At 32.6% G+C, this 14,251-nt stretch overlaps 1 protein-coding gene across 1 annotated transcript; it reads left to right on the top strand.

Moving 5' to 3' along the window:
* The first annotated feature begins 2,119 nt into the window (after window positions 1–2,119).
* Window positions 2,120–11,771, top strand: LOC127132310 (protein HASTY 1). The gene is made up of 22 exons (XM_051061226.1): window positions 2,120–2,383; window positions 2,864–2,968; window positions 3,086–3,229; window positions 3,334–3,414; window positions 3,507–3,576; window positions 4,932–5,002; window positions 5,076–5,239; window positions 5,351–5,422; window positions 5,511–5,748; window positions 6,180–6,242; window positions 6,340–6,615; window positions 7,043–7,156; window positions 7,273–7,399; window positions 7,487–7,656; window positions 7,737–7,838; window positions 8,366–8,469; window positions 8,576–8,870; window positions 9,287–9,495; window positions 9,691–10,194; window positions 10,308–10,602; window positions 10,736–10,919; window positions 11,213–11,771. Exons 1-22 carry the CDS (start codon window positions 2,282–2,284, stop codon window positions 11,293–11,295), a joined length of 3,573 nt encoding a protein of 1,190 aa, XP_050917183.1. The 5' UTR covers window positions 2,120–2,281; the 3' UTR covers window positions 11,296–11,771.
* The last annotated feature ends 2,480 nt before the right edge of the window (window positions 11,772–14,251 follow it).

Here is a 14,251-nt window from a genome sequence, read left to right on the forward strand (position 1 = left end):
CACACAATGTTTGACCAATTTTTATTAAATCAATATAACATGAAATAGTAAATCTACCTGGACCAATGAGGTTAGGTAGAAGATTGCGTTGAATTATAGCACTGCATTCTTTCCCCAAATACATGTTCTCATCATACTTAAATTTACACTTTCTAGATAATAGCTCTTTCATAAATTTTGCATAAACTTGCATCTATTTTGAGAGCTTCACATAATGGAATATCAACCTGTATTTTTGTAAGCATCTCTATGAACTTCTTGAATTACCCCACTTCCATTTCTTTCTTTGGTGTCTTAAATTTAAAGTTAAAATTGTGTATATTGAAAGAGGAAAAGAGAGGGAGATTACAGAAAATGTGAGTTTTATTATTTTTTATAGCATTTATCACGCGTTCTGAGTGAGTCAGTAACATGTGAGGTGTGGTATCCAATGCAATAGCTTAACAATAAATTATAACAACGAAGATACAAATTTTGTGTGAGTGGATTTTAAAGTTAATATTATTCACTGAAAATGTGATTTTGGCAAGAAAATTACAAAGTGTAGCATCACAAACGAGTGACCACTTCGTTTTGAATGAATGTCGGTAGATCGGGGGAAACAAAAAAATTGTATTTAACAATCGCAGTAATTGATAATATTTTGTGACACAATTGTAATAATTGAAAAATATCTTACAATTGAGGATGATAAGTGATTACCAATTTAAAGAATTAAGATGTACCAACATACTTGAGACACAAGAGTTTCGTTATTGATAAGAGATGACAACAAATAACAACAACAAAATGAATATACACTACAATTCAATTATAATTTTACATGTAAACTTAAGGTGACTGAAAGGGCGTGTGAGAGGATCGGAGGAATTATCTAGATGTAATGTTAAAATTGTGTATATTGAAAGAGGAAGTAAAGGGGATTCAATATAATATTTGTTTATTATTTTTTATAGCCTTAGTTACGTGTTTTGAGTGAGCCGATAATATGTGAGATGTGGTGTCCAATGCAAAAGGTTAATGATAAACTATAAAGATAAAGATAAAAATTTAGCATGAATGAGTTTTAAAGTGGGTATTATTCACCTAAAATTGTTATTTTGTCAATGAAAATTTACAAAGTGGGGTAGCAGAAATGAATAACGAGATAGCTTTGAATGAATGTTGATAGAAAGTAGGAAACTCAAAATTGTATTGGTAACAATTGTAATAATTAATAATTAATAATTAATGATAACACAATTGTATTTACAATAATTGAAAAATATTTTATATTTGATTATGATAAGTACTAACCAATTGAAAGGATTAATTTAAGGTGTGCTGGCAGACTTGAGATCCGAGAGTTACATTATTGGTAGGAGAGGACGACACGCGACAACGACAAAGTGAAAATACACTACAATTCAATCTAATTTCACATGTAAATTTAGGCGACTGACATGATATGTAAGAGAATTTTAGGAATTAACTAAATGGAAAATTACAATTGCATACATTAAAAGAAGAAGAGAGGGTGATCGAGAAAGTGTAGATTTTATTGTTATTTTATAGTCGGTTAAACATTACCGGTAAGTTAATAACATGTGCTGTACAATATTCAATACAAGAACTTTAAAACCAACTCATGAGAACATGAGAAGTGACATTCTTTCTGACAGTGAGAGACTCTCAAAGAAGGAAACCATATCCTCAAGAATAATAAAGATAAATTAGTAACTACTTATTTTGTACGCTTTTGAGAGAGGAAAACATTCCTAAAGCTTTATTGGATTCTAAGATCTAGACCTAAAAAATTTCTATAAATAAAATACCCAAACCCTTAAGGAGAGAGAATACATCCAACTTATTCATAAAACATTAGTATACAGCACTTCTCACAATGCTATAATTATGAGTTGCTGTGTACTTTTTAGCAAGTACTAGTACAATCTTTTAATTTTGATTGCACATTTGAAATAATAAAACTAATTGATAGTGGAAAGTGTATATTTCTACTACACAACAAGCCTTACATTAATTCAATCTGCAGTATAGCCCATCAATTAAATGACATTAAAAGATTTTCACTCGGACCAATTTATGAATAACTATATTAATTAAAAATAAAAAATACATTTTCCAGAAAGAGTAGCATAACCGCGTAACACACAAGCACCAGCAGCGTTATAAAACCGATGAACAAATTGAAAAAGTGTTAACTCATTCAAAACCCAACGTGACTTTTGTTGACGAAAACCGAATCCCTAAGAAACGTTTTCTCTCAGTTGCAGCACTAACAATGGCGGATAGTATCAACAATGTTGCTCAAGCCATTTCCACCGCTCTCAACTGGTCTTCCACTCCTCACGCTCGTCAAGCCGCTCTCTCTTTTCTCGATTCCGTAATTTCCTTTCTCCCAACTCTTTTTTCACAACAAACCCTAATCACTCTAAAACATAGCTAATTCTTGAATTCACCATGATCGTGACCGTTCTCAATTGCTCATTATTCATTCACATTCGCATCACTTAGTACTAGCACTAGCAGATACACCTTCTCAAAATTTCAACCTGATTGTTGTTATGTACTGTGACAATCGTCAAATTAAAATTTAAGCTATAAGTTTTTTTTCTTCTAATATTGATGATAATGACCTAATTGAGTTTACTTGATGATTTATTTCCAAATAATTTTGTGCAGTTTAATCACTTGCCATCAATCAATCAATCAATCAATCAGTATTTGCTGTTATGTTATACTTTAGTTTTAACTACTACTAGTAATTATTGTAGTAGTTTACTACTATTGCTATACTTTATAGTTATGATTGATTAACATTTGAATATCTGCTTGAAGACTAATCTGTTTAAATTTTCTTTAGATGAAAGCAAGTGGTGATATACGGACATTAGCGAACACATTGTTCCTTTTGGTGAAAAAGAATTGGTCGTCTGAAATCCGACTGCATGCTTTTAAGATGCTACAGGTTTGAGTTCTGATGCTGTTTCTACTTCATTTTTTAGGAGATTTATCTTGTTTTGACCGCATACGTATTTTTAGTTGTTTATCTTTGTGTCTTATGTGAGGGTATGTTTGTATACAGCATTTGGTGCGGTTAAGGTGGGAGGAGTTAAGCCCGGAAGAGCACAAGAACTTTGCAAAGCTCTCTGTTGATTTAATGTATGAGATTGCAGATCCTTGTGAAGATTGGGCTCTTAAAAGTCAGACAGCTGCCCTTGTTGCCGAGGTTTTTATTATGATGATGTTCATTTTATTTACATAGGTTCTTACTCTGTCGTAATTGCAATTTTGCTTGGTATAAACTACATTTGGTTTGTGGTACTTTCGCAGATAGTTAGAAGAGAGGGTATTGATCTATGGCAAGAAATGCTTCCATCTTTGGTTACTCTATCCAACAAGGGTCCAATACAAGTAAATTTCAAGTTTCCCCTCTTGTGTCATTTTCATGCTTGGTTTATGCCATTTCTATACACTGTTTTTTAATGATTAGAAATTACATACAGGCTGAGTTGGTTTCAATGATGCTGCGGTGGCTTCCTGAGGACATTACAGTTCACAATGAAGACTTAGAAGGTTTGTAATGTCTTGAGCTTTATCAGAGGTTTTAGTAAATGAGACTGGTATATACAAATTGAGAAATAATCAAACTTGCTTCAACTGTGTTTGGCAATTGAGAAATACAAATTTTCTAGTTGTAGTTTGGGCATCCAATATTTATAACACACAGCAAGGGCATGGGGCACATTAGTATGGCTTGTTTATTACATATCTATCTGAAATGTTTTCCATCTGATACCATGAAAAATGAATGTGTTTGTATGTAAGTGAATAGTGAGGAAACAGAGAATATGTAGAGTGAAGAAGAGGTTACTGGATGGTATGGGATGTGCTAACTTGGTGATTATCGTGTTCCCTGTCTACATATTATACTAATGAAATAGGTTTTGTACCCATAGTACCTAAATTTGTGATTTGGATCGTATCGCACGATTTCACAATTATTTCAGCCCCAACCATCCAGATTTTATGCAAAGTTGCGGCCAGCCAGGATCAAGTAGGGTTGCCACTCAAGATTGAAAAACCCGTAAAAGCGGCGATCTTGATCAAGCATTGATTCTGGGTCTGCTCTGTGACCGTTTACCTAATAAAAGGGTTTCTGATTTGAAAAACCTGCGATTGAAGGTTGGTCTCTGCTGCGCTGAAGTTGCTTGCCTCTGGTTGTCTTGTTCGTTCATCTGCTGTGCACAGCCTGCCATGGATGCTGCGTGCAAGTCTCCCTCCGCCCCTGTTGCCATTGGATGTGAACTTTAGACTCCACCGCCGAAATCCACACGTGGCCACTTATTGTGTTTTCCTCTGCTGTGGTTTGTTTATATTTTAACTAGATCTGGGATTAGGGTTTTTATGGGCCTGTGGTTTGAGCCCGTTTAAGTTTTCGCTTTCGGCTAGCGAGAGAAGAGTTAAACTATTTGGACCAGAAAAATAGACTGTGTGAGATGAAGTAATAAAAGGAATGGGTAAAGTTAATAAAAATAAGTTTTCATATAAGGTGTTCTGTATTTTGAATTTAATTAAACACTTGTATGATTTAATTTTATTTTCTTATTTATGGAAAATGTTATTTTATATATATTACACTCACACACAACACACGCGCGTGTGGGCGCGTTGTTTGAATTTATAGGATTTACCATTAATTTAATGATACGATTTTGACTGCCCTTCCCGATCCTAAATAAAATCTTGATTTTGACTAACTTGGTTGTGCTAGTAAATTACAAAACATGAATTCCGAAGTCGACACTCATAACATGCACTAGCCGAATATTACTGTTTGCACTTATAAATAATTAATTTGTATTTAGTATTGAGTAAATTCTATGTATGTGAAATGTTATGTGGCCTTACTTTTAATATTGGTATTTCAGGGGACCGCCGGAGGCTACTTTTGCGCGGGCTAACTCAATCATTGTCTGAAATTTTGCCACTATTATACACTGTATGTATCAGCCGCAAACCTCAATACAAGTTCTTTGCCACTACTATCGTTAATGTTGTGATGCTTGGTGCAGTTGCTAGAAAGACACTTTGTAGCTGCACTAAATGAAGCAAGTAGAAAACAGACCGACATTGCCAAACTGCATGCTGCTGCAGTAACAGCTACTTTAAATGCAGTAATTGCATATGCTGAGTGGGCTCCATTGACTGATCTTGCTAAGTCTGGTATCATTAATGGGTAGGTATCTTACCTTGTTTATCATCTAGCTCAAGACTAGTATATTTTTGCTATATACTCATGCTGGTTTTCTGTTTCTGCCCACCTTGTTTTTCTATCGATTCCCAACAGTTGTGGTTTCCTACTATCTGCCCCAGACTTTCGTCTTCATGCTTCTGACTTTTTCAAACTTGTTTCTTCGCGGTATGCATTATAGAGCTCTAATGATTGACATATTCAGTGTTGACTTTTTTTTTTGTTGATGAATAACATCTCTGAATTGTTATCGTAGGAAGAGATCTGTTGATGCATCTGCTTCTGAAATTGACCAAGTTATGAGGGAGATCTTTCAATTATTGATGAATATATCTAGGGAGTTTTTGTACAAATCTGGTACAGATCCCGGCTCTATTGACGAGGGTGAATATGAATTTGTTGAATCCGTATGTGAAAGTATGGTGTCACTGGGTTCCTTTAACTTGCAAAGTATTGCTGGAGATAGTGCCATACTTTCACTCTACCTAGAACAGGTAATTAATGTATAATAGTATAATAATAGTAATACTAAGTGTGTAATATTGTGCAGCTTGGGTCAGGGAAGTTTGGCTTAAGATGCCGTATATTAATAGTGGTTTTGGTTTCTCTTTGGCAATTTTGTTACAGTTTTCCTTTTAATCTCAATATGATTTATTTATCTTTTTGGCTTCAGTGCTGGTTGAGCTCCATCGGATAGATGATTATAGATAATTGCAGATGATAGAATACCTTAGTTACACAACAGATCTAGCAAAAAAAATTTACACAACTTGTTCGTCAAATGACAAGCTGATTTTCTTTTGTTCAACTCATGTTGCTATTGTATGCATGGATGGAAAGTTTTACCGTTACAGTTTACTTCATTTTTACACGAACATGTGTAAATTGCATTTCACTTAACCATTTCATTTTATTTTCTCTCCAGATGCTGGGATTTTTCAAGAATTACAAGTTTGCAATTCATTTTCAGTCCATGCAATTCTGGCTGGTATGTTGCAGTTGTTCAAAAGTATTGTCCGGTGGTGCTTCCTTTTTGCATCATAATGTCATATCTCCCATTTCTTGCTTCAAATGTTTACTTGCAGGCATTAATGAGGGATTTAATGTCAAAGCCAAAAAGTTCTTCTCACTCAGCTGCTGACAGTTCGTCTGTTAGTGGCTCAGGTTCTGAGAATGCAAAGAAGAAGACTCTAAGCCTTGTAAATGATGATTTTTGTGGTGCAATATTGGATACTTCTTTCCCTCGGATGCTCAAAAAAGAGAAAATTCTTCCTGGAACTGCACTTTCTTTAGGGGCATTGGAGTTGTGGAGTGATGATTTTGAGGATAAGGCGAAATTCGGCCAGTACCGTTCTAGGCTGGTATGTATAGACATATATAAAGTTATACATTGTTGTCATCGTATAAACTATTATTCCCTTTTTCTTAAAGAAGTAATTTCTGTAATGGGACATCTTTTAGGAAGGTTTGGGAGGGCTAGGATAGATCTTAATATATATTTAAGATTTAAAAATAAAATAAAAGAATACCATATTTAATGATCATATAACAGTTCAATATAAGAGATTGTTTATGTAATTCACCATTTGAGTGTGTAAAGTGAAATATGCAAACACTCTCCCTACTCTCTTTATAGAGGTAAAAGGGTAGGAGCCCGCTGTAAATTGTAACTATAGCTGCACAGAGCTATGAAATAACAACAAAACTTATTTCTATTTCTATTTTTATCTTAAATTTGAATTAACCTTTTTGAAATATTTTTTCCTGATGAGTGGTTTCTAAAAACAGCTGGAGCTGATTAAATTTGTTGCTTCGTACAAACCCCTGATAGCAGCTGCTAAAGTTTCCGAAAGAGTTGATACAATAATCAAGACTTTCTTGGTTTCACCAGCGCCAAATCAGGTTTAAATTCCTTTTATTTTATTTTTCAATTTGATTTTAGTCTCTAAAAATGTCAGCTTCACCATCACTTCATGCCTATGTGTTGACTGTTGCGGGTTCTGCTTTTCTCATTGTAGGACTTAGCTGTGGTGGAAAGCATGCAGTTGGCTTTAGAGAACGTTGTAAATGCTGTTTTTGACAGATCCAGTGATATTGCCGAGGCCAATGCTGAAGTGCAGTTTGCTTTATGTAGAACTTTTGAAGGTTATTTGAATTAATTTTTCATATTTTGCTGTTTTAGAGTTTTCCTAGCCGGACTTTTGTAATAATTCTGGTTATTGTCTTTTGAAGGTTTGCTCCAACAATTTATTTCCTTGAAATGGACGGAGCCTGCACTTGTGGAAGTACTTGTTCACTATTTGGATGCAATGGGCCTCTTTTTGAAGTATTTCCCGGATGCAGCTGGCAGTGTTATCAATAAACTATTTGAACTTCTAACATCTCTTCCTTTTGAAATGAAGGTTCCCTAAACAACCCTTTTTCATTCTTCTAACTATTGAGAAATTGTCTAGGAAGTTAAAGTTATATATTATCTTTGTAGGATACGTCAACATCAAGTGCTCGGCATGCAAGGTTGCAGATCTGTACATCATTTATTCGGATAGCAAAAGCTGCTGACAAAAGCATCTTGCCTCATATGAAGGTGCATTTGTTAAGACATCCATCGTTGAGCAATCACAATTAGCTGGTTATATTCACAGATTTTACACTGGATGAGAAAGTTTTTTAGCTATATAACTAACATTGATCTAGTTATGAAATAGATATTATTTAAGCCAGTTTTGAGTCATAACATAATAAAAAAAATCGGCCACTAGGGGTCATGTTGAATTAACTGGAGCTACTAGGGGTCATATGAAAATGACATTATTGAATGATTATGTAAATAACTCAAGGAACCTTGACTGGTTATAAATTTAAATCTTTGAAAGACACAGCGTAGTTTTCTCTATGGTACTTTTATCATGTGAAATTGGCATTATTGAAAGATATATAAATAGCCCAGGGAACCTTAAAGTCTTGTACATTTGTAGTTGGTGTAGCTTTGTTCTTACCAGTTTGGGCTTCAGTTTTTTTAGACACTAGAGTACAAATCGAAAGTGTCCTGCTTGCTTAGAATGTAATTTGGGAGAACATTGCGTATATTTACCTTTGCAAGTTTGTATGTAGGGCATTGCTGATACCATTGCTTGTTTGCAAAGGGATGGTCGTTTGCTTCAGGGAGAGCATAATCTTATAGGCGAAGCTTTTCTTGTTATGGCTTCTTCTGCTGGGTAACCATCCAAGAGAATAGATAATTTTGTTGATGATTTGTTTGTCATATTCTGTTAACAATTTTATTTAATATTATCTCACTTATTATTTCTTAATTTGGCACAGGATTCAACAGCAGCAAGAAGTTTTAAAGTGGCTACTAGAACCTTTGAGCCAGAAGTGGACACAACTGGAGTGGCAGGATAGATATCTGTCTAGTCCACATGGTTTGGTTCAGTTGTGCTCAGAAGCACCAGTAATGTGGTCAATTTTTCACACAGTTACATTCTTTGAGAGGGCGCTTAAGAGGAGTGGAATGAAGAAAGCTCAAGGGAACTTAGAAAACAGCTCAACATCAGATTCAACCCCTTTGAATCCAATGGCCTTTCATGTATCATGGATGCTAAATCCTCTCTTGAAAGTATGCATACTTCCCTGATGAGGCTGTGCACATTCATCTAGTATTTTTAATCAAAATGGTTGCTTTGTTTTCAATCCTGTACTTTTAATACTTAGTTCTTCCCGTGAACCAACTATCCAAGAAGCTTAAGTTATTTGATGAAGACATGCGATTTTTTTTAATCTTATATGTGTAACATGTCCCCTCGCTCAAGGTCCTTTTGGGCTTGAAGAGCACAATCCTATATGTTGAAATTGAAGTTTTTATTAAAATAATGGGGGTGGCTACACTTGAATTCAAGACAACTTGATCACAGAGGCTCTTATACAAAGGCATTAACCATTTCAAAAGTTTAAACTGTTATGTGAAGACACGAGAATGGTTTTATATTTTATTTCTTACAGTTATTAATAATGTAGTATGTTTTTAATTTCCAGCTACTTCGAGGCTTACATTCTCTTTGGTCTCCATCTATAAGTCAAACTTTACCTGGAGAGATCAAATCTGCTATGGCCATGAGTGATGTTGAGAGGTTCGGTCTTCTTGGAGAAGAGAACCCTAAATTGTCAAAGAACCCTAAGGATGTATATGGTGAACCAAATGAATCAGATATACGAAATTGGTTTAAAGGCATCAGAGACAGTGGGTAAGCATGCATATCCCGTTTTTATTTCTTATCTACATCTTATAATCTCTTTCTCAATTTTGTTTTTGCACCAAATATCAATAAAGACCAAATGAAGTTCCTAGTTAAAAATAAGAATATTCTGCATCTATGACATCTTTATTGTACTTTATTTACGTCTCCATACATTATTAACTGCTTGGTCTATATGAACAGATATAATGTATTGGGCTTGTCAACAACCATTGGGGATTCATTTTTCAAAAATTTGGATGTACACTCCGTTGTTGTTGCCTTGATGGAGAATATACAGTCAATGGAGTTCAGGCATTTGAGGCAGCTTGTTCATTCTATTTTGATTCCTTTGGTTAAACACTGTCCTGTGGATATGAGGGAGATTTGGCTGGAAAAGCTTCTGCATCCATTGTTTGTTCATGCTCAGCAAGCTCTTAGCCATTCCTGGTCTGGTCTTCTGCAAGATGGTAGAGCAAAGGTTCCTGATATTCATGGCATTCTTAGTGGATCAGACCTGAAAGTAGAAGTGATGGAGGAAACACTTTTGAGGGATCTCACCCGTGAAATGTGTTCACTCCTCTCCGTGATTGCTTCTCCTCCACTAAATACTGGAATCCCTTCTTTGGAACAGTCTGGGCATATTATTCGTTTCGACATGTCTTCTGTGAAAAGCTTGGATGCAGTTGCATCAAGCTCTTTGGTTGGGTACGCTTTCAACTTGTTATGGAACATGCTTCATCTGTAGTTGTTCTTTCCTATTTCTAACTTCAGTTTGGAAGCTTTTTTTCTTCATCTCACCATGTCTTTAAATGTGACAGTTTCCTTCTAAATCACGAAGCCCTTGCCCTTCCAATCTTAAGAATGTGTTTAGAAGTTTTTACATGGACGGATGGTGAAGCGGTGACAAAGATTTCTTCTTTTTGCTCTGCAACGGTAGTTCTTTCAATTGTAACAAACCATACTGAACTCATAGAATTTGTTTCTAGAGATCTTTTTACATCAGTTATTCAAAGTCTATCCCTAGAATCAAATGCGATAATCAGTTCTGATCTGATTGCCATTTGCCGAGAGATATTTGTTTATCTCTGTGATAGACACCCAGCCCCCAGGCAGGTTAGTTGTTTTCCGTCATTTGGTTAGTTTTATTCTTTGTGCACTTAAGTTTTGGAATACACTTGCCAAAAATCCTAGACCATGGATAGGTTTTGCATTCATAATACTAATTCGCGTTCACTTTTTTTTTTAGGTTTTGCAGTCTCTCCCCTTTATTACTCCTCGTGATTTACATGCCTTTGAGGAATCCTTATCGAAAACGTCGAGTCCAAAGGAACAAAAGCAGCACATGAAAAGCTTGCTTCTGATGGCAACTGGCAACAAATTAAAAGCACTCGCAGCACAGAAAAGTGTAAACATAATTACAAATGTTTCAAGTAAGCAATGACTTTTAATGCCTCTTTTTCCCTCTGTATTTTTACTTGTCCAACTTCTGAATGAGCAGTTTATCATATGTTATCAATAAATACCTGCAGTGTGTACATAGTAGAACTTTTAAATTTTTGGTATTTAATTGTGTGATAAGTTGAAAACATATCAAGACCTGTGAGGGTTTCCATGATTGCGGTAGTTTCCATATACTGCTATGCTTCTTAACTGTTACTCGAACATATTGATTCTTCGTAGTAATATTGTTAAAAATCTAATATGTTCTGCTTCTGCCGTGCAGTGAGACAACGTAGCCCAGCCAATGCTCCCGAGTCCAATAATGTTAATGATGGGGATGTTGTCGGTTTGGCAGCCATTATCTGATTATATTTTGAGCTCATGGAAGGTTTTGTGTACAGGAGTGAGCTCTTATCGAGAAGATTTAGCATATTATTCACCAACCTGGTGCAAGGCCTTTTCCCTTGCAGCCTTGACAAATGAGAAATAGGGTGGGAGTACAAATATTTGCATGTTCTTCCTCTGCTCTTAGCAGCATGTGAATTAGTTATACAGAATGCAAATACTCATTTTTTTTTTAAAATTTTATTTTATTGTATAAGCTCCATTAAGCTTAGTAGAACCACAGTTGGCAATGGTTCAAACCTTTGTAATTTAAATTTCAATTTTTTTTAGGATATAGTTCGGCTGTGATTACAAGTCCTTTCAATTAATTTCAGAGGAAATGGTTAGATACACATAAGTATTCTTGATTGGAATTGCAGAGACTAGGGTAAAACACTTTGTTTGGTGTTATTGATTGGAATTGCAGAGAATTCGGTAAATACTTTGTTTGGATACAATTTCTTGCATGTTGTTTGTTTTATTTTTAAAATTTTAGCTTATGTTAATAAATTTGGGAAAATGGATTATGATTTTTATAATGTAACATTGTGTAAAAAATTAAAAAAAACTTTTCATAGAATTTTTAATAAAAATTTGATTTAAATAGTTATTTTTAAAATGTTATTTTAAATATTTTATTATTTTTTAAATTTCTTTTTTTATATTAAAATTTAAAAAATTATTTTAAAATAATTTTTTATAATTTATTTTTGAGATATAATTTAAAAAAAAATTATGAACATGCATTTATGTTATAGAATGTTAAAATTAATCTTTTAATTTATAAAAGATGAATATAAAAGAATTTTTAATATTTTAAAAATTAGTTTTATAAAATTCATTTTTAAGAATATAAAAAAGAAATTTATTTTTTGAAACTAAATTAAATTAAACTCAAATTCTTACAATTTGATTTGGTAGGAATAAATCTGCACCTTACAATCTAATTTTGAGAATAAGTTAAATTAAATTCAAATTCTAAGATGATCAACTTAAATTTTAAGATGATATTAGACTATGATCTAATCCTAATATGTTTATTTAAAAAAAAACAAATAATAGAATATAAAATGTTATATTATTTTAATTGAAAATGTTATTTTTGCAAATGCTTACTTGTCTATTTTGGTTAGTCCTATTTAGAGCTTCAAGCTATTTTTGGATTGATTATTTTGTTTAGTTCTATTTGGACTTTTAGACTATCTTTGAATTAATATAACATAATGGAGCGAAACATAATAGATCATAATGGAATAAAATATATTTTTCACTTAATTGGTTGACTATTTTATTAAAATTATTTCATTCAATTGCATACATCTCAAATCAGATGAAAAGAAAATGAATTGATTAAATAAAATGAGATGAAATGGATTTCATTATGTTTTATTCTATTCTATCAATTAATTACAAATTTAAACAATATAATTTTATTATTCCCCATTCTACTCAATTCTGTCACATTTCATCGGTCCAAATATATCCAAAGCACGCACATGCATACTACTCAATTTGATCATTTAATATATTATATTATTTTACATTTTTTAATTATTTAAACAATTCAATTATATATTTTTTTAATATTCATACCACATATCTCACAATATATCAAATTTACATTTTACATCAATATATAAAATATATAATTAAAAAAAATATATTTAATTATATCAAAATATATTAAAAAGAAAACCACATATATTTAAAATAAATTAAAATATTCAAAAAAAATATATATAAATATATAAATAATACCACATAACAAATAAGTTATATGAAAATACATTAAAATAATTCATAAACGTTGAAATAATTTACTAATAAAAATATACTAAAGATCTAAAATATTTTAAAGTTGTTTTAATAAAAAATGTCAATTATTGGTATCCATGATTTAAACTTTCACCATAGTGTATTCATAAAAAGATCTTTATTAAAAATAAAAGTGTTTGCAGTCATTCTTCCATCTCTTCAGAAGTGTATCACCATAGTCTTATAATAGAAGTGTATCAATGATTTGCTTATCACGAACATGATGTCTTTTACGCATGAGCTCTTAAAAAACATAATTAGAATTGTCTAGTGGTGCAGTCATGTCATTGTCCAAATAATAATAATAATAATAATAATAATAATAATAATAATAATAATAATAATAATAATAATAATAATAATAACAATAATAATAATAATAATAATAATAATAATAATAATAATAATAATAATAATAATAATAATAATAAATTATTACCATATGTGTCACATTCATTTTCAACAATGATGTTGTGCAATATGATATGTGCCCATTATATGTTTCAATGCATCAAAGTGTCAACATTGAGCTTAGCTATGTAGGATTACAAATTGGAATGGGAGAACTCCAAATACTCGTTCAATATCCTTTCTCATGCCTTCTAGATGTTGGGTAAATAATTTTTTCTTATCCCTTTATGATATTAAGATGCTTTTCACAAATGTGATTCATTCAGGATAAATGTCATGTCATATATAATAACTCATGCCAAATTCAATATTATTGATTGAATAATGAACCTTAGGAGCATTTTGTTGCATAACATCGTTGAAGACATCAGTCAACACATCAACATTGTTGTTTGAACCCGTTATTCCAAAGAATACATGTCAAATTCATAAGTATTGTGAAGCAACCGCTTCAAGCATAACAATGGATTTACCGTGATCGCCTCGAACATACTTACCTTTCAATGTAACAAGGCAATTTTTTCATTCCCGATACATACAATCAATGCTCTCCCATCTACAGTAGGCATTTGATATCTTTAGCAGTTGGATTTCGCAAATAGTATGGCCCAAATACACTGATCACATCAATTGTAAACTTATTGACACATTTTTGTATAATGATTTAACAAATTTTAAATAATCATCCAAAGTGTCGGCAAATATTTTATTT

This window comes from Lathyrus oleraceus, chromosome 3, assembly GCF_024323335.1.
Source record: "Lathyrus oleraceus cultivar Zhongwan6 chromosome 3, CAAS_Psat_ZW6_1.0, whole genome shotgun sequence".
NCBI classification, from domain to species: domain Eukaryota; kingdom Viridiplantae; phylum Streptophyta; class Magnoliopsida; order Fabales; family Fabaceae; genus Lathyrus; species Lathyrus oleraceus.

Coding starts and splice junctions, on each gene's coding strand:
- LOC127132310 (XM_051061226.1), top strand. CDS start 2,282: ATGGCGGATAGTATCAACAATGTTGCTCAAGCCATTTCCACCGCTCTC. Junction 5,749..6,179: donor TTTCACTCTACCTAGAACAG/GTAATTAATGTA, acceptor TTTTCTCTCCAG/ATGCTGGGATTTTTCAAGAA. Junction 9,496..9,690: donor AAAGGCATCAGAGACAGTGG/GTAAGCATGCAT, acceptor CTATATGAACAG/ATATAATGTATTGGGCTTGT.